Raw genomic sequence first — 23,659 nt, 5'->3', positions numbered from 1 at the left:
TTATTAACAAAGCTAACAGCTTCTACTGAGTAGAAAACTGTCCTACAAAGGTCACTGCTTAATTTCAGGTAATTGCTGAATATTATTTTTTAAAAAAATTCAAAGATACTGTGACTCAAAGAGAACATTCCTGAATCAAAAACGCAAAGTCATTTGTACCGAAGGCAGTTGGAATACATTTGTTTTTCCCACTACTCTCTGTTCTGCTCCTTCTTGATATTCTCACCAACATATACCAGGCTGTTCCAGGTTTCACTAAATCTTTCCTTCCCACTGGACAACAGATGTTGGCGCCCAGACCCAGCAGTACATGCTAACACACATAGCAGTGATGTCTCTCAGTGCAGAAAGTTTCTCTCATTAGCACTACCCGAAGCACTGGTGCAACATATGATTTGAGCTTTAATTACATTTGACACGCAGAAATTTCAAAGGCTAAGAAAACCTAAATTTTGTAAGCATTCCAGGCTCCTTGTAGTACAGCAGGGAAGGCATTACCACAGGTGCTGGAAAACTTGTTATGCATGTAATTGGGCTGAAAGAAAACATTGCCCCTCAGGCCTTTTGTGAGAAGACAGCTCTATTTGCAAAACCAGAGCCGTCTGTTAGCACGCTCCTACATGTTTCCCACAGGATGAGCAGAGGAAAAAGATGAATTCCAATTTTTTCCAGTCCCAAAAGCCTGCAGTTACCAGCAGTTATGGCAAAGCTGCACATGATGAATGACACATGCCTACACCAGCTGTAGGAACAGGGGATGTGTCTAGTTCAGGAAGATTTCAGATGCTGGCAAAGACTGTGCTGCACTGGATGAAAAACAGATTAACATAACTGGTAGAATTTCATATCACCTGTAACCACCTACACAGAAGCCACTTCTCTTTTAAATAACTGCGTTCCTGCAAAAGATGGTTTTGTTATTCCAAGTCAAATTGAGGATATTAGTTTTCAGTTTAACAGAAACTACTGTCAGCAAGAACCATGCATAATTTCCTTTACTAAGCTTCCTTCAGCCACAGTTGGTTTAAACCATTTGTTGTCTTCTCAGAGCACAGCCAGGAATACTAGAAGCAGTGCCTCTCCAGCACGCTGGAAGGGGTAAGAGCAGCTTTTTCTGTATTAGTTCAGATATCATTTGCCAAATCCCAATTATATACTAGATAACTCAGGAGAGGAAAAAAAAATCTACTTACTGAAACAAATACAAACAGAACATGGCCTAAGCAACTTCTAGTTTCAGACTTCACAATTTGTTGCATATCAGAAGGGCTCAAAATGATTAGCCATCTGCATTGCCTGACTATGACAAGATGTCCTAAAACTAGCTCTGCCTTGGAATAAACAGTTCTAAGTCAGTTTTGTCTGCAGACTTCGGAGCATCAATGCCCTGGTATTTACATTACACTGTGAACTGCATTACACTGTATAAACAAATGACTTAGAAAACTCTATGCCTTCCAAACATCAGGAAAGAATTTCAGCCTTTCAGCCTCCATAATGGACAAGATTTTTTTTTTAAAGACAACAAGAAAGGGCAAGATGAAGAGTGAATTCAGCCATCATATAATTAAAGAAAATCCAAAAATCCAATTCACAAAAAATACATTCTGTTTTTTCTTTGTGACCAGAAGTATTACCTGTGGACATGCTAACAGTCAGTAGAAACTAGTTTTAATAAAAACGTCCTTATAGCTAAATCAGCTCCAAGCCCTACTGATTATGTTGTTGTCACACATACCAGATCCCAAACTACTACCCCATTTATACATGCTTAATTCTATGACAAACTTAAATCTCTAGTGAACATAATGTAGCTTTTTGTGTGCACATACAGTACCTAAGCACATGGACCACCTTAACACCTCGAAGGCCACACTTGCCAGTTCTTAGTGCAGAGATCCTGCAGTGCCTGAACTTGAGTCAGATTGAAGCACAGAGCAGGCTCACATCAAAGCTGCTGAGATTGTCATGGTTTTCCCTGAAACCAGAAACTAGGCTGAGTTTATGGGCTCATGTTTACTCATGGCTGGCAGCAAACTTCAGTTGAAATCACGTGAATTTGGACAGAAAGACAGCAAAACTCAGCTTATGTGGCTTAATATGGGAGTGGATTATGAAAAGCTTGCATATCTCTAATACTGTAAATATGTAAACAGATTAAAAATATGAAAATAAGAAATTTTTCTGTGAAAATAATCACTATGTGCACTTCCATCTTTTTTCAGTATAATTAACTCAAGATTTCCAAGATAACTACTCTTTTATTTCAAGTGACTCCTTGCTACACCGTTTTCCCTAATCGCTTCTTACTTCAGATCCTGATGCTTGTTGCTCTCTTTCAAACGAAAAACAGAGATAATTAAAGTCTTCATTCATTAAGGTAGTTAGACAAACATAGCTAAATACAAATCATCCCATTCTAAGAAAGAAAATTATTAACATGCCTGAAGATAGATTCTAAAGTACTCAGCTGAATGGGAGGTTTAAAATCACCAAATATTTACCTTCAGTGTTCACTACATTTAAACACTAACAAAATACACTGCCCATCTTGCAGAGCCTGTAAAATAGACAAATTCCATCCTATAAAGATTTCCTAGGAAACCAGGGCAGGCTCAAAGAAACAGAAAACAGCTGGAGAAGAAAAAAAAAAAAAAAAAAGTATTCAGTTCTCCATATCCTCAGCTGTAAAACCACGAGAAAGATCTCACTAATAGAAATTAGAGCAGTGCAACTCACAGTGGTTGGCTCTGGCATCCTTCGTAATGGCAAATATGCATATCCTGAGGAGATCAAGGATTTAACCCTTCTCTCCCTAACCCAGTCCCCTAAAGAAAAACTTAAAAAGTCAAGTGTGCACATTTTGACACAGTATGAAGCTGCAAAGTTTTGGTCTATGTACTGAAAGGAAGACAAACCCAACATAGAGGTGTTTTTATTGAAACCTGACAACAAGCCACAATTCCTGTGCTTCACTATCTAGAGAATTCTTTGCAGAGGAGCCAGATTCTACCTCTGAAACACATCAGCTATTAAACATGAACATCCATGTGATTCAACGAAAATACTATTAGCGTGACGACTCAGTATGCAGATGACAGTAGATCAAGGATGCTTTGCATTCAGCAGCAGTATAGAAATTAATAAGGAAGTCCTGCAATTCACAGTAACAACACAAAACCAAATCACAGCAAAACTACTCAATCTCAGTATCAAGGTCTAGACTGATAAGAGCAAAAGTTTCAATCAGAAAAATGAGTAACAGAAGCTAATTTGTCTAATTGCAGCCCTGATCTCTGAAGTCAACTTCTGGCACTCTGCCAGTCAGTGTAATTTTAATATCCAGCACAATCATTGCAGCCATACTGTTTTGTTAGCTCCATACAGCTCCATTTCCCATGTTCTCCTTCCCTTGTCATCAGCTTGAGGTCTCTTACATCAGTTTCTTCACTTCCTTTCTTCCTTTGTTGCCAATGCGAGTTTCAGTATTTTCTGATTCTTGCCAAAACAAGCATTTAAACATCTGGAAATCATCCTACATTACCTTCATCAGTGAGATGTTTTTGTCTTGCAATGTAGTTCCCATACAACAGGAATGGCTCATGTCTTGAGACTTCACACTATGTAAACTGCATTAAATATATATATATACACACATATGTATATCAAATGCATAACATATTACACTCGTTTAAAATTTAACTTCCATTAAGTTGAAAACACATCTGAATTTCTGTGAAAAAAAAAAATGTAAGTACTTCTACGAGTAGCTTTCCAGTCCAAAAGATTCCTGACCTAAAAGAGTTCGAAATTAAGGGTATTTAAATTAATACGAAACATAACAAAATTCAGAGTTGTGTTGTTCTTCTAGTACAAGCAATTTGAAATTTTTTTCCACTAATGTTTCCTGAAAACAAAGTCTTCAATCAACTTGGATTTCAGATGCAAAACTAAGAGCCTTTTCTGTGATCTGCCTATAAAAGTGACATCAAAGTACTCTGATTTGAATACTGGCCTATGAAAGTCTTAAACATGTCTTCAAAAGCTGTTGTCACATGCATCTGCCATCTCACTACTCAGACAACTCATGCTGTTTTTACAGGTTCTGTTTTATAAAACACAGGGTCACTAAGTCTCCTAAGAGGCAACATATGCTTACTGTACCAATTTGGTCTTATAAGCCTCTCACTAAAAATGTTGTTGTAATGCCTCACGTTCATGAAAAAACACTGTCAAGGCTGATATACAGAACATGAAAAGCTTTTCCATGTTTCAAGAGCATGTATCAAGAAAAATATGTATACTTTTAACTCCAGGGTTGTTTTGTTGTTTTTTTTTTTTTGTCTGCATCATATATTTAAGATGATAATCTTTTAGATTGAAATCTAGTAAATGCTCCATTTATTTATTAGGTGTAATTTTTTATTTTATTTTTTAATAGAAGAAGCCACTCCTTCAATGGAAAATTCATAAAGACAAAAGAGACACTACTATTCCTTTCAGTGCTTCTAAGCAAGTGAAAAATGCCAACTATTCCCACACCTTTTCCCCACTGAAGTCACAGAAGGGCAACAATGCCTTGGTCACACAGAGCCATGGGCTCCTCAAAAGGCATGAGCTCCACCTTCTATATGGAGCTTCTCTGCAAAGTCTTGCCTGTTTTGTTTCCCCTTGACTTTCCTTTTCTGATCTTTGGACACACTGAGAATTATTCAGTTTGGCAGGTGTATACAAAGCAAAAACCCTAAGTAAAAACAACTCAACTCTCAAAATACCTGCCTCATGCAAATTCACCCTTACAATTCCATTTTATCCTCCCCCCCCCCCCCCCATATACTACCATTTGGGATGGCATTAGATTTGATCACCAAAGGGTGAACAAAAGCTTCTCTTCCTTTTCCTCATGCTTTTCTGCCTAGCACAAGTCATGAAAATACTGCTTTGTGCTCCTGGATGTGACAAAGAATTGTGTTCTAAGTTTTACCCTCTTCTGATCACACAGCATTACACAAAATCAATCTGTGAAATTGTAACCCTTCAGTCCGGTCTTCACTTTAATTCTGTTCTTTGTGATTCTTACCCATATTTTTTGCACAGATGGCAAGTATTTCATTCCTTATTCTCATCTGTGAAATTCACTAACAACCTTCTTCCTAATGGACTCCAGAAGACCATTTCCAAAACCATGAGGCATCATCCACAATAGATCCTGTTAACCATGTATATTTAATTAATTTTCCCACCACTCACAATGGCAATGCTCAAGCCAGTTCCAGTACCAAATGCTTCATTAGCAGTGAAACGCTTTTCAACATGAACAACACAGCATAAAGTCATCAAGCAGTAAAATTTTGAAGCTATCTGGAGAAAAAGGTGTTTGTTTGTTTGTTTGTTTTAAAAAAGCTAAGCTATTTCCCCTGCAACAACAATCACGCGCCTGACATCTAGCAGATTTTCAGAACTTATGATGAGCAAGCAGTCATGTTTCCTAAACTACAACAAATAAATGGCCTATCCCTGTAGAAATGACATCTGAAAGCTTTGAGCTAGCACCAGCAGTCATGCTTTGCCAGCTGGAGCCCTCAGTGGTTAACCTCCACAGGTAGCTCACTCATTTGACAGGTTTCTATGGGCCTGGTTACAGATAATAACAAAACGCTCTCCTTTTTATTGCACCTGAACTTCTTTAAGCTGATGGCGTAAAGTGAGATTTCAATTGGCTGTGAAGCTTCCATTAAAATGCTGTTTCCCAGCCACTGCACATGTGAAGCAATGTATTTGGAAAACCTGAAGCACTGCAGCTGAGGGAAAGAATCACTAAGATAGGTAGAAAATAAGATGAAAATAATCACCACAGGATTGCAATCGTTACACCCCATTTTCATACATGAAAAAAATTTAGTAGAACCCTGTAACTTGAGCAAAGCTGAACATAAAACAGCTAAGCAACCAAGTACAGCTTCTGTTTGCTGATTCTGTTTCAATGTTTTTCCCCAGACATTTTTCCTTGGCCTACTGGGATATTTAACAAAACAGGAGACATGAGACCTTGGACTGGAAAGCAATGAAATAAATCATCAATCAATCAAGATTTACTATGATCTCCAGGAAGAGGGAGGATTGCTTTAAAGCAAACTCTCAGCACAGCTTCTGAAGGCACCTAAAGGTATCCAGGGTCAAGTGGCAGAAATTTTTCCCAAATAACAAGTTCTTCTTTACATTCTTCCCTGTACTTTCATTGTCATTTTAGAGTGCAGTATTAATCTTGGACCAACTGGGCCAAGACATAGTCTCACGATGATACATTTGACCTCCTTACTCTCTTTCTACGCTGACATGCCTTTAATCTTTCACTTAAGATTCTCAGCTTCCTGAAGGATGCTGGCAAGTATTTTATTGGGAAAAGATGACGTACTGACCTTCTCATCAGCCATCTCCTGCACAGCAGGGAACAGGCCTCAATGAAAGAGTTTACTCTTGTTCCTACTCTCCATGAGTTCATGCACGGAACTCTGAATTCCTGCCAGCAGTATCAGAGTCGTTGTTTGTGTTTCTATTTAGCCCCATTATCCCAAGAACTGGGGCACAGAGATTCACATTACTTCTCCAGACCATCCATGCTATGCTATAAATGAAAATCACAGAAGACACAAAACACTGTAGAAAGTTCCCAATACAAAAAACAGCCCCATTTTCCCCACTGTACGATTTAGACAAAGATAAAGAAAAATACAAATTCTCCAAAACTCCAAGCCAGTCTACCTTCAATTGGCAGTAGCACAGACAGGGAACAACGTGAGCCTTGCCCTCCAGAGAGAAGACTTTTCTTCAGCAGCTAATACGAACAGAATCTCAAGGGCCTGCACGAACAGTGTTTCCTGTATGAGACAGCAGCACACCGCCGCTGACCCCCTGGCAATCCTCCTTAGTCTTCGTGCTTACATAACACATGACCCTTCCACAGCAAATGCGGGTGGGAGAACAGAGTAATGGAATTGTTCTCACTGCGAGAATAAAAGACAGCACAGCAGGCTACAAAAAATGTAGGTTGCTGGAAAGGAGAGATAACTGTAAGCAACTGTTTAGAGATTTTAATTATCACAGCACTGAGTGCTTATCAGCATCCAAACTTCCATGTATACTATTATTTTCATAAGTTTAAATTAACCTATGAAACGAGAATTTCAATAACAAATCCAATGGCAGTCAACCTCTCCAGCAGCTTATCTGCATGTCAGTTTTCAGTGAGGCAGATGGGAACCATATAGAGACTGAAGTGTGATGCAACTCAGGAGTAAAAGATGGACATACAGTTAACGTAAGAAACCTAAGTGAATAAAAGTACTATCAGTATTTCTATAAGTAACATTTATAGTTTCCAATCATATCTGAGCATTAGAAAGACTCACAGAATATTCAGTATTTGTATTTTCTATAAAAAATAAACTTCTAACATAGACTTTAAATAAATGCAGAACTAGCAACAATTTTCTTGGTCTAAAGCAAGGATGTGTTAAGGCATATTGGCATCAAAAACCTCTACCACCAAGAAAAAGCAATAGGATGTTAGATTTCCCAATACTGGTAACTACTTTCCTTCATCTGCAGAAGGTTTTCATATTCATTTTTTGATTATTCAAAATTAAAATTTGCAAAAATGTTTAATAGCAAGAGGGCCCCAGTGCCCTTCCGTGCAATCAATAATAGCAAAATCTAAATATTTGGGTCTCTTTCAACTATTAACTTGAAATACATCCAAAACATGCAGAAAAGTTGATTAGAATGTTATAAACGCATCAGTCACAGGGCATGCAGAGTATACAGTGTTTTCCCTTCCAGGAGCTCCAGCAATGTACTATTTCTTGAAATGGCACAACTTGTATTCTTACAGGAGACAATTTCAAGTGATATTGGATGATTTAGGAAAAAAAAGTTTCCTGCCACTTCTTCTTCCAAAATAATCTAAGCAAGTCAAACCTCCTTAGTGCCCATCTGACCCATCTGTCAGTGCAGTAACACAGAATCTGGCCCATCATCCATATTGCTGACACACAAGCACGCAGCTCAAGACCCAGCCAGCCACTGGAGCAGAACAAGAGGTGCATGACAGTGGTTGGTGGAGTTCTCTATCTTCTACATCAAATACAATCCTACAGAAGTAGTATGGAGTCCCCCATTGGCTTTAAGTTGCTTAGCACCACAAAGTAAAGAATAAAATGACAGGCATGGATGAGCCACAGCAAACACCAGAATAAGCAGGAATTTGTGATTTCGTCACGTTCCTTTAAAGAAATAAACATGAGCAAAAGGACAGACTTCTTACTAAAGTTTGCTTCAGAGAAGGTGTAGAATGTAGAAAATGTGTTACTTCCTGTGAACAGTATCAGTGCTTCATGCCTCCTAGTAGCTCAACAACTGCACTCACTCTTCCAATTTCCAAATTTAAATTGGAAAAAAAAACAATAACCATAAATCACATCATAAAATTCATGACAAAAACAGTGGAATTTACACACACATCTTGCATTGACTACATCAAAGATACGAGCAGTACAGTGTCACCTGTAAGGTACCTCTCTTACTCAGAACATTACATGACTTACCAGCAACTGTTTCACAACTTGAAAGCAGATCATTTATTCAATAACTAAACAACATTTATGTTACAGTACTAAAAACTCTGCTTTCTTTATCTTCTAGTCATCACACTTGAATTAATGACCAAATAACCAAATAGGTATCACACATTCCAGTTCAAATTACATCTGACCTCCTGCATGTGACACTCTCAACAGGGCTTGAGAAGGGCAATCTACCCAAGAGGGGCTGCTGCAGTCTGAGATTTCAGGCAGACAACGCAATGCTGCTCGCCTCATGCAAAGATTCAAAGTCCAAGACACCTTTCTCAAAAAAAAAAAAAAAGTAATTCCAAGTTCATCTGATTAATTTTTCACTTTACAATAAAGCAAATTTATTTTTGCCTTATGCTTTACAATGAGAATAGTCTCACTTGCCTATAAAGTAAGTTAAAGTGTAAGTTCAGTCTTTCTTCTCTGATCAAACAGAATTCATTGGATCAACATAGGGAGCTTTTCCTTCTAATCAAATTTTCCTCAGAAATTCTTCTACTGTCAGGAGAATACAGGCAAAAATGAGCAGAGTCACAAAGACAAACACAGGTGAAACAATCAGTGTACGTATAATAACAGATCACATGCCTACAGTTGGAATTTCAACTATTTTTTATTATTACTCTATTATTTTTTTGGCACTGAATTCATTGCCTCTCTCTGCATATGGAAAAACAGTTGCAGACAGGCCATAAACATCTGCTTGGGTCTTTTAAAGGACTGTAGCGTTGCACAAAGGTTGGCCTTCAGAGCCACTGCTTCCCCACAAGTACACAGAAGAATCCATCTCACAAAACACTGAAAACCAAGTAATCTGGTGAGCTCACCACCTCCAGTTCTAACCACACTTAAGTCATACAACTTCCAGCTAGCCCAGAGAGAAATTTGGCTAAATACTATTTAAATGTCAAGAACTGCTATTAAGCAAAATTTTCTTAGGCACATCTATAATAAATTGAAATTCATAATTTTTTTTAGAAGTTTAACATAAACAAGAAAAAAAAGAAGGCTTAGCTTTAAATTAATGTATATTACTAAACAGAACCAAACCTGCAGTGTTTTACACGAACAAATCGCCCCAATAAAATGTTGTCACAGTGAAACAAACTGTCAAGATAAAAGGACTTCACCACAGAATGAATTGTGAGTGTGGCAAAACATGAATTAGGATTGAGAGAAATAAATGACCATTTGGTTTGTAGTGAAATGATCTATGTATGAAGACACAATGGCAAAAAAAAATGTCTGCACTAACAACCATCACAGGTAATTCTTCAAAAACAAAACAAAAAAAATCTTCAAACAAAAAAACATGAGCTGACATAGATGGCTTAAGACCCCAGTTGTATGGATTGCAGAATTTCTGAGCAAGAGCCTACTCAGTGTGAGCAGGAGGAATCTTCTTGAGGACTCTGGAAATTTCTCCTCCCCACACTGTCATAGGCAGCGGAACTAACCACAAATATTCAGAAGTCACATCATGAGTCATCCCCCAAAGAACTGCTTTTTGTGGGTTGCTGGTTTTGTTTTTTTTGTTGTTGTTAATATAAGTAATGTGTTCATATTTTCTGCTTTTTTGGACCCATAATCACTTCTTTTTTCAGTTACCTGCAAAAATTAGACCCACAGTCATTGATACCTACACACATACACACACTTTTTCCTCACTAAATGCACAGGTATGCATTTAAGCAAGTGATCTTCTGATCTGGAACTTGGCGAAAAGAAGAACAAAGCACTATGAGATCCTCACTAAAATAGTAAGAGTTATCAAGGCAGACTGTTTTCTCCTCTTTCATATCATTCTTCTAATGGAACTCTGAGGACTCCTTTTTAAGGTTGAAAGAACCACAAAAACCAAAGGAGCATCTGGTGTGCTCAACAATTCCCTTTCCTTCTCATAGCTGCAGCAGACTTGTTACCAAATTTCCAGTACCTGTAACAGAGAGGAGACTGTGCAACACATGAATTTCCTCTGTTATTAGGAAGGGGTAGATGGTAGATTTAATAGCCCCTATTCAACCAGCTCAGCTGTTTCTGTCTCCTCCTCCTTTGTAAGGTTTCCAGACAAATTGAAAGACCTGATGAATTCAAAGAGGTCAGAGAGGATCATGAATTCAGAGGGAATGACCCTCATTTGTTTGTTCTTGTTCACACAGTGGAACAAGAGGAAATTAGCTCAGATACTTTGAATCAATACTAGAGCCCACGCTGATCTCAGCTGATGTAGGGATGACACTACCAGAGCTGGACTGGGAAGAATAAATCAACCCAAAATTTTCAGACAAGAGCACAATTCAGAAACTAATGGGAATCTAATGACAAGTCTAGGAGTGAAGAGAGAATATAGGATATTGTGGCATTAGATCACCACCACTATATGCCCAACTGACTCTGCAGACAAATCCTTTTGAAGGAGGCAATTCCCAAAGCTGCTGCTTCAAGCCAAGTTACCAAGAGATCTTCCATTAGAAGTGTGTTTCTAGTTCTCTTAAGTAACGACTCTGAAGAAAGCAATCACATTTACACTCTCGAGTGGGTGGGAAAAGATTCCAGAAGCACGTACTACTTCTGCTAGTTGCTTCCTGTATACTGAATCCTAAAGGAAGAAGACAGACAACGCTGTGTGTGGGAAAACCCTTCACCAAAAGTTCAGAGCTCAAACAATGCAATTTCAGCCCTCTTCTGGCTACTTACTCCATCTCTGAGCCTGTCTGGGCCCCTACAAGGAACACAGAACTCAGACCTTTCACTCCTACGCATTTGTAGGACAGGCTTCATTCTCATGTAACTTTTTAACAGACACATTCAAAGCCATCAGACTCAAAATGACCAACTTTGCTGTACTAGACTTCAAAGCATCTGTTCTTCACATTCTGAATGAGCATTTTAAGGTGTGTGTACTATTCAGCACTGCCAGCCAAGTGCTCTTGAGCAAAACAGATCGACCTGCAATGGTTCCAAGAGAAAAAAAATGGATATAGAAGCTGGCATTACTTAATAGTACAACAAGGTAACTGTCAGAAAAAAATTGTTAAGCAGTAATACTTCATGCTTTTTTTTTTTAAAGCAATTTTACCTGCTTTATTGTTTTAACTTATCTATCAATATATGGATCTCACCTTTGCTGTGATAAACTCTGTACTTCTACAAAAGCTATTTCCTTCTTCCACCGTGATTGACAGAACCAGTTTAATTCTTCTCCTTCTTCTCCAGTGTTGGTATGAAAAATGACTGGTGTAATACCACTTTGCATACCTTCTGCAAGACTGATAATTTTTTCTAATTTTTGCTTCTTGAAGTGCCATCTTTGTCTCCCTACATACCCCTGAAATTAGTTTAACACAGCACCTATATTCAAGTGACACTCACCAACTGAACAGTTAGAAGTGAAGCAGCTGCCAAGATACAACCACTTGCAGCACTATATAACATGCACTACTCTGCATTGGTTAATACTGAAACCAAGACAAATTAATGACCCAAACCTCCCCATTCAGCTGCATTTGTGAGCTTTTGTCAGGAACTACATCAGAATTGTAACTCCCTGTTACACACTTAAACCAGACCTACGTGCAGGATAAGCTCTCTCCCTCCTCTTTGTGTCCCACCCCTCACAGCACAGTTTTTCTTCTTGTGATTTCATTTTTAATATATCGAGCATACGAGAAGCAGGTTTCTCATACAGACAGCTTTCTCATGTAAACCAAAGCCATTTAAGGTCCCAAACAGGAAGATGAATGAGTGATATAAGAGCAAACAGATGTCACTCAATTATTATGGTGTTTTCTGCTGAGTTACCACGTACCTCTCAGTTTCTTTAGCCATCAGCATATGGGAAGTACATCCCAGAAGGTGTTGCTACATTACTGGCTCATCCCATAATTTTCATAATAGCAGCAACCTAATAAATGGCACATAATAACTTGATCCCACAGACATCTCGCATAACATTTGAACATTTGTTGTTTTGCTCCTCCCTCCACCCCCCAAATCTGAATTCAATATTTTCAGAAGTGTTTTCTTTTGTAAAAGAAAAAGAAAGATCAATACTGTGGGTCTCCCTTTATGGCAAGTATTTGAATTACGCTCCCAAGCTTATACCAAGTGCCCCCTCTACGGGACTTCTTAGACAGTCATGCAGAGTCAGGAGTGTCCTGCTTTGCTTCATAGAACAAAATTTTCCAAACTATTGCACTGTATTAGTCACTGGAATTTGAAACCCGCTCTCTGGTGCAGTGCAGGGCATTACAAGACATACAGTTGCAAGAAAAATCAATCTCTTGTAAATATGCAATAAAATAATTACAAACTGCACTGTAGGGCAACAGAGTGGCCCGTTTGGCATCTTTTCCAAATAACATCCAAAAAGGACACACAACAAGCCTGGAAATCATTTTCAGGAGTACAACAGCAACAAACTATCCTGCAATCAGCCTTCTCACATTTCAGGAAACCAACAGACAGCAAGGCACTCAGACCGATGAAAGAGGACAGTTAGTATAAGTTCTTCCAACCTCTCCTACACACATTCTTATTTAACTTCAGAAAAGATACAGAACAGCCTAGGAAAGTTCAAGTTGCACAGGTCGGGTACACAGCTGGCCAAACCTCCCGCTTTAAGACGGCTCGCTAAAAACCTCCGCTTTCAGATAAGTGAGCCAGAGGGTGGGAAAGCACGAAGGCAGGGAAGGCTGTGTTCCATCACAGCCTGTCACTGGGGATTAAACAGCCTCTGCAGCCAGGGCCAGAGGGGGAAGGAGACAGAGAAGGCAAAGGAAGAGGAGAAAGAAGGAAACAAAAGAAAAGAGAAGAAAGGAAAATGACATTTTTGTGCTTTTAAAACAAAGAACCTAAGAAAGCAGATGTCGTTTGGTGCAAAAAGACTCCACCCTGCACAGCTCCTGTGTTTACTTCTCCCAGCTCCGGTCGGTCTCCAGCCCCGGAGCCTCCTTCAGCCTCATCCTAAGTACTTTCTTTTGTTGCAAACTTCCCAGCCCCGCGTGTTGTTTGTGCCAGGCAGCAGGGTTTACTTCAGGGTGCTCCACAGCTGCATTTTGCATTAAATCATTTCTTCCTCCTCTGTGTTCACAGGACTGCGCACCGAGAGCCAGGAATACCAAAAAAACCTCCAACTTTTAAAACCTCTCTGTTTTCTGATTATATTCCCAAACTGCAAGTCCCAATCTTAGCATTTAAACCAAAAATCCCCAAGAAGTTTTCCATTTCTCTCATTAACGAAGTAACACAATAAGCACTCAGCATACAAAGAAAAAAGAAAAAAAAAAAAGGAGAGAAGAAACTCACCAGCGTCATAATCTTCCTCTTCTTGTGCTTTTATGGTTACAAATAGCCCTAATAAAGCAGCAAGGATGAAAAAAGTTCTCTTTTCTACCCTGGTTGCCATCATGCCTAGCTATTAGACATGTATCCTCCTGGGCAGCAAAATGTGCAGAAATGGAAGGTTATTTTAGCACCATGAAGCCAGCTGGGGAATCGCTCCGTCTTTCAGCATCAGTCCTGGGACAAAGTCTGAGAGCCCTTTTTTTCAGCACCAGCTCCAGTGCAGTCTGCAAGCGCTCTTTTCAGGGGATGCAGCTTTAAATAGGAAGAATGCTGCCTCCACTTCTCTTCCTGCCCCTTTTCGGCTTGTTCAGGCTCATAATCATCCACTCCCTGCCAAGCAAGAATCTGATTGATGGTAAATAACCGAATCAGAGCTGGCTTCTCTCTTCCTTGAACTTTACTCTTTAAGAATACACTTGCAGGATATTTTCCTGCTGCTGAGCAGTGTGTGCTATGTCAGAACCATTTATTAAGAAAGTAAAGCATAATTCAGTAAGAAGCTGCCAGGAGAAAAAAGCCCCGCTTTTCCCCTCCGCACTCTTCCTGGGACTGAAGGGTAGAGCCCCACTAGGAGCTGATTCACTTAATAGGAACTTGATCCCTTCCAGCTCGCTGAGAGAGGAGGATTTCCTCCCTTCCCTGGTACCTGCCCCCTGCCTCGCTCCAGCTGTATTGGCAAACGTGACTGCAGTCTACAGAGAGGGGCCATGGAGCTATCAGTGCCGCTTGATTCGGGAACCTGTAAATCATCTCCTCCCCCTGCCACGGGGCTCTGTATGATCTTTTCTCAAATGCTTATTGTACTCTATATTTACAGCCCTACCAGCTGGGATGACTATTGCAAAACTCTGGAAGGTGCTCTACACTTGAAGCTTCATAATGACAGTCAAAATGATCAGATACCTGCTTTCTCCCTCACCTCTCCACCTAACAGAGTGACAACTGGAAATCTACCCAGACTCCAACCTCATATTTAGTCCTTGACAGTGCCCCTAAATTAGCATCCTAGTATGGGCACTAAGTAAACCTCTTTTTTGTGGATCATTGCAACTGGGACTAGGATGCTAGATTTTCCTCTTTCCCCAGAGTAGACTGTCTGGAAAGGAAGCTCTATCACTAATCCCCTCCCCTTCTAAGAATGGAGTTGCCAATACATGCTACAGGGAAGTGCAGATCTGTCTGCTGGAAGGTTGTTTTTGTTTTTGTTTTTTTTTTTTAAAAGCTTCAGCCATTGCACTTCAAAACAATCCCATTGTAAATGAATGCAGTGAGATGTAAATCTCTTCACCAGGATTTGTACATGCTGGAAATAGTGGCCCACTCTGCTTATCACAGTGGTATTTAACCCTTCTAAGTCATGCAGAGGCCTACCTCCTACGAAGTTTTCTTCTGTGCCCAGAAAAGGAAAAGACACCAGAACTTGTACAGAACTGCAGTTCTATATGAAACCTGCTCAGTAGGAAGACCAAAGATTAATTATTTCACTGAAACGGAACAAAATAGGAAAAGCAAACTCTGTTCACTCTGGACACAGTAACCAGAACTGGACACAGTAACTGCAGAAGCATAGTATCTCACAATCAACAGCACAGGAGCACAAACTCCAAGAAACAGAGAGAAATACTGAAGGAATGCGAGTCATTGCACGCAGAATCACTGGTGAGTACCAGCTGAGAAACTCCAAACTCATTAACCAAAACTTAGTATCTGTCAGCCTGCCCAGTCATAGGTGAAATTCAGTTTTGACAGGTTCATGACTATTTGCAGTGGTTTGCTGGTCTCAAAAGTCACACATTTTTGATGTCAATCAAAGCTGCAACTCCCTTGAAAAGCTGTGGTTATGTGATGCTGGCTAGAAACACCTGATCTTCTATGAATAGAGCCAGACCTGATCTTTGGCACTGATCTGTACACACATTAGCAACAAGAAAGTAGCTTAGGGCATAATCAAGCAAGCTGCTATTGCTAAATTGCCTCATGAAAATTACACATGGTAGAAAATTATGTAAGTGAGAAAAGAGGAAGAACACATTTTTGGAACCATACCTTCTAAAGGTAAGGTTTCCCACAGATGGAAGAGTTCTATCATTATTTAAGAACGGGAATATTAGTATTAATAACTTAAAGGAGAAAGGATGAGAATACAGGCAGTGCTTTCAAGACTCCTTGTGCACACTGATGAAAAACCATTAAGACAAAGACATACACATTTGTGAACTATGTGCTACTAACCGTAGGGTATTTACATGACAATTCTTAAAAGAAAGATGACAACTGCTCAGAGAACTCAGCTGAAAATCCTGCACCCTGCCTGGGGAAAGTTATGATAAAACTACAGCAGGAACTGACTACCATAGAATTAGATGTCTATTTGCTGGTAAAACTTATCATCAGCACTAGTAGCTTTGTCTTTAAGATTAGTTAAAAGGTGACTCCTAAGTCTTAGTCTGCAACAGGTTTGTAAATTCCTGGCAGACTTGCATGAAGAATGAGCCTTACCATCATTATCCCTTATTTCAAACACACAGCACAACAACAGCAATGATATTTTCCTCTCTACAGCTCACCGAGAGAAAGAAGGACCTCTTTTACTATTTTAAGTACAACTTTTTTCCGAGGAGTCAGTGAGGTCAGCCCTTTGAAAAGATTCCTGTGGCAATATCTGGAAGTTGCTCTTCACATCCATTTCTGCCATCATCTCACCAATAAGTTATACCACATAAATACAACAGGTGAACAACGGAGAATAGAGAAGGATGTAAATGATTTAGCAAATCAATCCCTTTGTGCCTCCTTACAAATACTTCCTTTCACCATGCCCGTACGTTTGATGAGCTTTTCAATTTTATTACAAGCATCACAGCTCTACTCATTAAGCCTATCATTTTTAATTTAAACAAATTTATTTCTAGGCCTAACATGTATGATTGCATCACATTGGGCACAAGCGAGAGAAATTCTTTAGTTAGCACCACTGTAAACACAGTCAGACTAAACAATTAAGAGTGGGCAGATAAATAATTCCAAGTATGCACAGCAACACCTCCCCTCTCCTTGTCTCAATAGGGAAGAAACCAACACTGCATGAAATAATACCGTATATTTATGGAACAATTGCTCTCCAACCATTTTTCACTTTTTCCATAGTTCCTAGGATTCTGTAAGAGCAGAGGAATGTGGAATTTAACAAACTACGCTAAGGTCATGCATTCAGTAGAAGTAAAGCCAGATACACATTTTTGGAGCTCATTTTTATTCTGTGCCAAGGAAAACCTATACAGGATGAAAGTTTGAGAGGATAATCCAGATATCTGCCTCTTGGAATAAATTCTCCAGCAAACTTCTATCTATCCACTGTTATATATTAAATATCAGGCATGCAAGAAACACAACTTTAGTAGACATAGACAGATACTGCACGAGTTAAGAACTATCCTCTTTCCAGTTTGTCTCAGTAGAGCAAATGATCTGGAAACACAGCCATAGAACTAGGCTCCTTCTACCAGTTGGAAATTCTCCACAATTGGATGCTCACAGCTACTGATTTATGGTTGATTTCTGACTCCCAGGAGATAAAAAAAGAAAAGATATATGACAAAAATATGAATTTCCAATGCTTCCTGCTTCACTCAAGAGCAACCAGATGCTTTGAGGTTCAGAGTGTCTCTACATCAGGCAAAGGGAACAGCAACCACAAAAGCGTGTGCCGCTTTTAGAGTATACAATACTCTGAAATGTCTTCATGGAATGACAACTGTCACCAAAGCTCGGATGCTCCTGGAAATTTCCAGATGCAGTAACCTGGAAAAATATAAATACTCCCTAAAATCCAGTCCGTTGATATCAACCCCTACATTTCAGTAGGACTGAAAATCATACGTAAGGTTCAAAGTCAAATTTCATATCCAAAGCACATTTTGAGTGATAGATGAAGCTAGGAAATGCCATTAGTTAATTTTGAGGATTCAAAAATACATGAAAATAAAATGCATATGATTACATGCTTCAAATTCTCCAAGTCAGGTCAGGAAAAAAAAATAATTATCTTCATTTCTTTCAGACTATGTATACATCTGAGCAATTAAAATTTCAATATCCATAAAAAGCTCATTCTATTCAGTGGAATATAAGAAACTCTCACATACACACAGTATAAACCTGTTTTAAATTCATTTGTACCAATATGATAAAAGTGAATTCATATATAAAAATCTAACGCTACACGTAGTATGCCAGACCATGCTTTCAGTAGCAACATGAAATTAATGGAATTGGGGAAATTCAAGCTCAGGTTGAATTAAAAATATCAAAAAACATGCAAGATTTTCAAAAGTGCTGCTTTTGAAGCAGAGCTTAAGTCAATGTGAGTTACTCTCAGATTTTACATAGGTAGTTAAAACCATGGTAAGTGCGCTTTGAAATTTCCACCTTGAATAACAGCTCTTTGAACACAATTAGCAAAAAAAAAAAAGACATGCAACATTTTTTTAATTTAAAAATATAGTCAGCATAAAATATTGCAGTCTTATTAAAGTTAACCATGAAAATTAACATGACTGAAATCAGATATGAGAGAAAAACATTTCTTTTCCTCTGCAATGCGTTCACATTGTACTTTCAAGATTCTTTACTACATAGGAAATCTGTTTCCTTGTTTTACATTAGTTTTCCCCAAAGTAAATGACAAAAAATTCTCATATTTAAAATCAGAAAACATAGTGGGAAACTGCAAAAGGCAATGTAAATGGAGAAATATGATGCTACTTTTAAATTGGATCTTTAAAAAGACTAAATTCCAAACTGCACTGCCTCCAGATTCCAGTCTCCCTGCTCAAAAATCCACAGAAAAAAATTACTATCAGCTAGAAACAATAAACACTGTTACATCAGATATGTTGCTGCCTGTTTCCAGCAGAATTTTCCCATCAACTTTTGGTGTGGAGGTTTAAAAAAAAAAAATTGAAGTCCTTTTGGAGAACAGGGAATAAAGATCTCTTTCCTGCTTACGCTTAAATCACGTAATGCTGTTTCACAGCTAGTTTTCATCTAGGCAAGTAGGATGATACTTTGCTTGAAACTGTTAGTGTGAGGTCTTGGATTATGTCAGTCATTTTGAGTTTGTTTTTGCTATGAGCAAGTCTAAACCTAATAAGCTGTGTAAGGTTATTAGCACTGGCAGCCTTTCCTTCAGAATGCCTTAGTTAAATCAAACTCAACATTAGTACAAGGGAAAGATCAGGAATAGTTAAGGGAAATCTTCATGAAGTGCTTCTGAAAAAACAAACAATTGTACTAATTTTTTACCTAGAACAGGAAGAATGGCATCATTATTTCAGTGTTCATTACAAATTCATTGTCAACCTAGTTCTCCTCTTCCTTAGAATGTAAACTAAGTGAAAATATACGCCCGTCAAGCTACACGTTTAAATAGCAAGGGCAAATGCTAATCTGCAATTCAAACAGGCACCAACAACCTTCTTTTTTTTTTTTCCTTCTAAATATTAAGTTTCTTCACCCAGGAATCTCAAGTGAGACACTTGGAGCTTTTTCCTTTACTGAAGGTCCATCATTTTTCTAACCATGGGTCTCCGTTAAAACAATGGGACTGTCAACATGAATCTGGCTGAAAGTTCATTTTCTACCCTCTTCCGTTTCAGAAATAGGCTGGTTAGGAGCTGTGTCTGTACTCAAGGTCTCATAGAGAGCACTGCAGTCAGCACCTCGATACTTTATCCATAGGTTTTAAGTGATCGTATTTTTACACTCATTGCACACATTCCTTTGTTTAAAAACAAAACAAAAAGTGTGTAGGGATATAACTATTTGGTTTTTTTGTCAGTCATATCCAGTCATACCAGACCCAAGAGCTGCTTTAATGTTTCAATGGACCTTTGATGATTAGTCTTCATTTCCTAGTATAACATATAATTCCTTTAAGACATTAAATGCTGTCCTTGTCTAGTATAAAATACATTAACTACTTACACAGTTAAAATCTTATGCATTTATACTGTCATTTTTGTCAGCACTCTTTAATTTTAGTCTGTTCCATTTAATAAGAGCATGTAATCACCAGAAATTTCACCTTTCCAAAATATTACTGAATTTATTCTCAAGACACCTAAACATTATTAATGAACTCGGTGAAAAGATGGGAAGATGATGTGCAGCGCGATTAAATCCTCATTGCCCCATAGCTTTATCAAAAGATGCATGCAGATGGAACTGCATGTTCACCAGCATTTATTTGCAAGTGACATACCTAAGAGCGTGTCCTCAGCTACCGGAAGCAAAATAGCCAGATTATCACAACATCCTGCCTGAATCTGTGCTCAGTCCTCCTGATTTTAAATGTTTCAATTTGTTAAGAAAAATGTGTGGTTTCCATTTCTCATGAACCAACATAACACTGGCTGTAAAAACAACATTGAACCAAAGCTCTATAAATATACTGGGCAATGGTTCTGTTTTCCTAATCAATGAACTTCCTTGACCTTCAGCTTTACAGTTAGTTCTGTGGAATGCCAACAGTCACTTAGTTGTGGCATACCTGGAAAACAGAGCATTTAAGTCCGTAGTAAAATTCCTACTAACCATAAGCAGCGTTAAGTTCAGGACACGGTCTTACACACAGTGCTGCTCCCAAGATGCAACCTGTTTCCTAGCAAAATAAGGATGCTGAGAAAAATTGTACATTCTATATGCCGATTAGGAGAGTTGGCCTACAGATGGGATTTGAGAATGGCTAAAGAAACAACCATGCTCCAGGAGGAATTTCTGCATCACTGTAAATGTATGTTAAAATTAAACTTGAAGGAAAATATGCAGATTATGTTCCAAGGAAAGCTGATCATGCTCTATAGACTGAAATGCCAAATTATATAAACCCCAGGGCAAGCAAATGTACTGGAATTTCTGTTAGCTTTAAAATGAGATTTTTTCATCAGTTGTTTCAGGCTGAGTCTGCTATTGACCAGGGAGCAATGGGAGGTCTGCAGGAGGAAGCATCTCAAGCACATGGGGCATTGGCATGCCAGAAGTGGAAACAAGTCCAGGTAGACTTTCTCTTCTCAGGAGAAAAATGCTGAAGAAAAGGGCCAGAGACTATAAGATTTCTTTTTTTCTCTACAAAACCATATTCTTTTCTGCTTAGGAACAATATATACATCCATGTGAAACAAAGTGCCTGTGGCTTTACACAGGCAATGAAGTAGGACTGAAGGGATCCGTTTACACAGGATATTGTTTCCCATGTAAAAATCTTAGCAGATGTTTAGTGAATGTTTGATATAATGTCATATATTAAATTTACATTTGCCAGAAAAATCTCCATTTTTAATCTACTTTTTCTTTTTTTTCCAATCCCAGAAAGTCAAAGTGCATTTCATCTTAACTCTAAAGCTAGGAAATGCCTGAGCTCTACTGACAAAAGGAACTGAGCTTGCTTGGGGTATTTTAGTGGAATTATTTTGCTTTTTGTGAGGTACAAAAAAACCCACAATATTTTAGGTAGGTATCCTTGGCACTGCACCGAAGCAGCTACCATGCCAAAGCACCACAGAAATAAAAAAAACTACATCAAGACTAAGAACATAAAGGATATTTAACATAAAAAAGATAAACAGCAACAGCCACAGAAGAAAGTAATAGATGAAAGAGACAAACACAGGAATCAGCATTTGTGTACAGCAAGGATCTAAGATTAGAGTTTATGCATCGCACTCGCACCAAGCTAATACTAGGAGAGAAAACAAGGCATTTAAGAGCTATAAGTCTAGCAATGTGAGCACTGATGTCATCATTACAATTAGAAGGCCAGGACAACACAAAGTAAATGTGAGTTCAGTTGCCTGGTTACTTATGCTAGACTCAAATATAGAATGCAAAACAGATCTATTAAAAAGAAAGGTTCATTCTGCCTCCTTTACTTTTCCATTTCCTTTCCACTCTGTCTTCTTTCCAATATTCTATCACATTTATGACTCTTATTACATAAGGATTTGAATACATATGTGGAGCACATCTCCCACTGCTTTTAAAGGCTAAGTGCTAATTGGAAACATAATTTACTCAGAAGAAATCCGTCAAGACTACACTTAATCTTTGCTGTGAAGAAGTGTTAACTGAGCCTTTTTAGGAATTTTCTGCCAGAACCAACCATGAGATAGGCTTATTTTCAAAGCTATGGCCCATCAGCAAGTGGATTTTCATCTGGTTAATGGGTTGAAACAGATTGTTGAAGGAGATACAATACACCCTCTGTACTCACTGATGTGTTTTATTTTGCCACAACTGCTAGATTTTACGAAGTATTTCAGGAAACCAGCTTGATGGCCTTTCAGAGATGATCCTGAGGTCTTTTTAAAGTAGTTATTAATGCTTAGAGACCATTTTACATTTCCTCAGAAGCTTGTCTTATTTCTCATTAAAGATGCTTAAACTTCTTGCAATAGATAGGAACTCGCAAACTGTCTCCAAACTCCTGATGGTAGTTCAAGCAGCTAAAAATAATTAAATTTTACAGCTCTGCAACACATGACCACAAACTTACCTTGTAATGTGAGCATCTTCTACTCAAAAATAGGCTGATTTAAACCAGAGATAAGTAATCCCACAGTGTAGGGACAGGATCAGTCTTTTCTCTGCATTTCTCAGGTAACAGTGCTTTCAAAATATTTAGAGCTCTTGCTAGAAAGGATCCATACTCAAGTACTTGTAAAATACTACAGCATGTCATGTACCTTCTTTGAATCTAGCAGGAAATAAGTTTACACTCACATCAGTTCAGCACAAACATCAAGTCTATTTAGAATGCAGCACAGAGCAAAGCTTGCAAACTTTGCTATACCCAAGACAAGATGAGGGTGAAGCCTGCAGATACTTTTCAACCCATTTCTACCACCTAATGAGTTTTCCAGACAGATTCCTGACCTAATCTCCAGCACAGTGTTCTTCAGTGAACTGACGAGCAGCGCCCATCCACCCAAGCCTCCCCTGCTCAGTGAATGGCACAGCCCCAGCTTTCTAGGTCATGGGGCACATTAGAAAATACACCCTAATTTATATTTGTAATACTTCATGTCCACTTTATTCCGTATCCACTTTATAGATTTAATTGTCACAAATTCTCAAATTTTAGCTGCCTAAGCTTTATTCACTTAATTCAAGCACAAATACATCTGCCAAAAAAAAAAAACCCAACAAAAACCAACCTAAGCAGCATAGGTATGAGTTAACCCCACGTTATCTACCTTGTAATTACACTTGTTAGAGACTTTTCATGTAGTTTTATCGTTTTGATTATGATATTTCCAAAAATCTTTCATGTTACTTTCAAAATATTTCACTTCATTCAGTAGCACATACTTGATGTTTCGCTGAATTGAGGATACCAGAAGTATTTTATTATAGTTGACTATTCTGTGCTTATATTTAAACATCTCACATACTCTGTATAAAATACACGTGAAAAAGTTATTTCAGCCTCTTCCACGTACTTCCAACATTCTCCCCTACAATAATTGTCCTGTTAGAAAGATCAAAGCACAATTTCTGAATGAACAATGCTTTCAAAGAGAATACAACAGATGCTCTTGTTTAGTGTTAATAAGGAAAGAGCTTATCTAAAATCGTCAGTAGGGAAATATTGGTGGTAGGTGAGCATCCAAACCACATCATCTGGG

The 23,659-nt window shown here is 38.4% G+C and overlaps 1 protein-coding gene across 3 annotated transcripts in view; it reads right to left on the bottom strand.

Moving 5' to 3' along the window:
* The window catches only part of COL5A2 (collagen type V alpha 2 chain), a 165,662-nt gene that overhangs the window by 87,029 nt on the left and 54,974 nt on the right, over positions 1-23,659 (bottom strand). The window contains exon 1 of one of the 3 annotated variants that reach the window (XM_048952593.1): positions 13,938-14,469. The exons of the other annotated variants lie outside the window; for them this stretch is intronic. Coding sequence (XP_048808550.1) covers positions 13,938-14,040 — 103 coding nt within the window. The 5' untranslated portion in view covers positions 14,041-14,469. Of the gene's footprint in view, positions 1-13,937; positions 14,470-23,659 lie in introns of those variants that run through there. 3 annotated transcript variants of the gene reach the window in all.

This window comes from Lagopus muta, chromosome 8 (genome assembly GCF_023343835.1).
Source record: "Lagopus muta isolate bLagMut1 chromosome 8, bLagMut1 primary, whole genome shotgun sequence".
In the NCBI taxonomy this organism is placed as follows: Eukaryota; Metazoa; Chordata; class Aves; order Galliformes; family Phasianidae; genus Lagopus; species Lagopus muta.
Note: the sequence above shows the minus strand (reverse complement) of the source record. Positions and strands in the feature narration are given on the sequence as shown.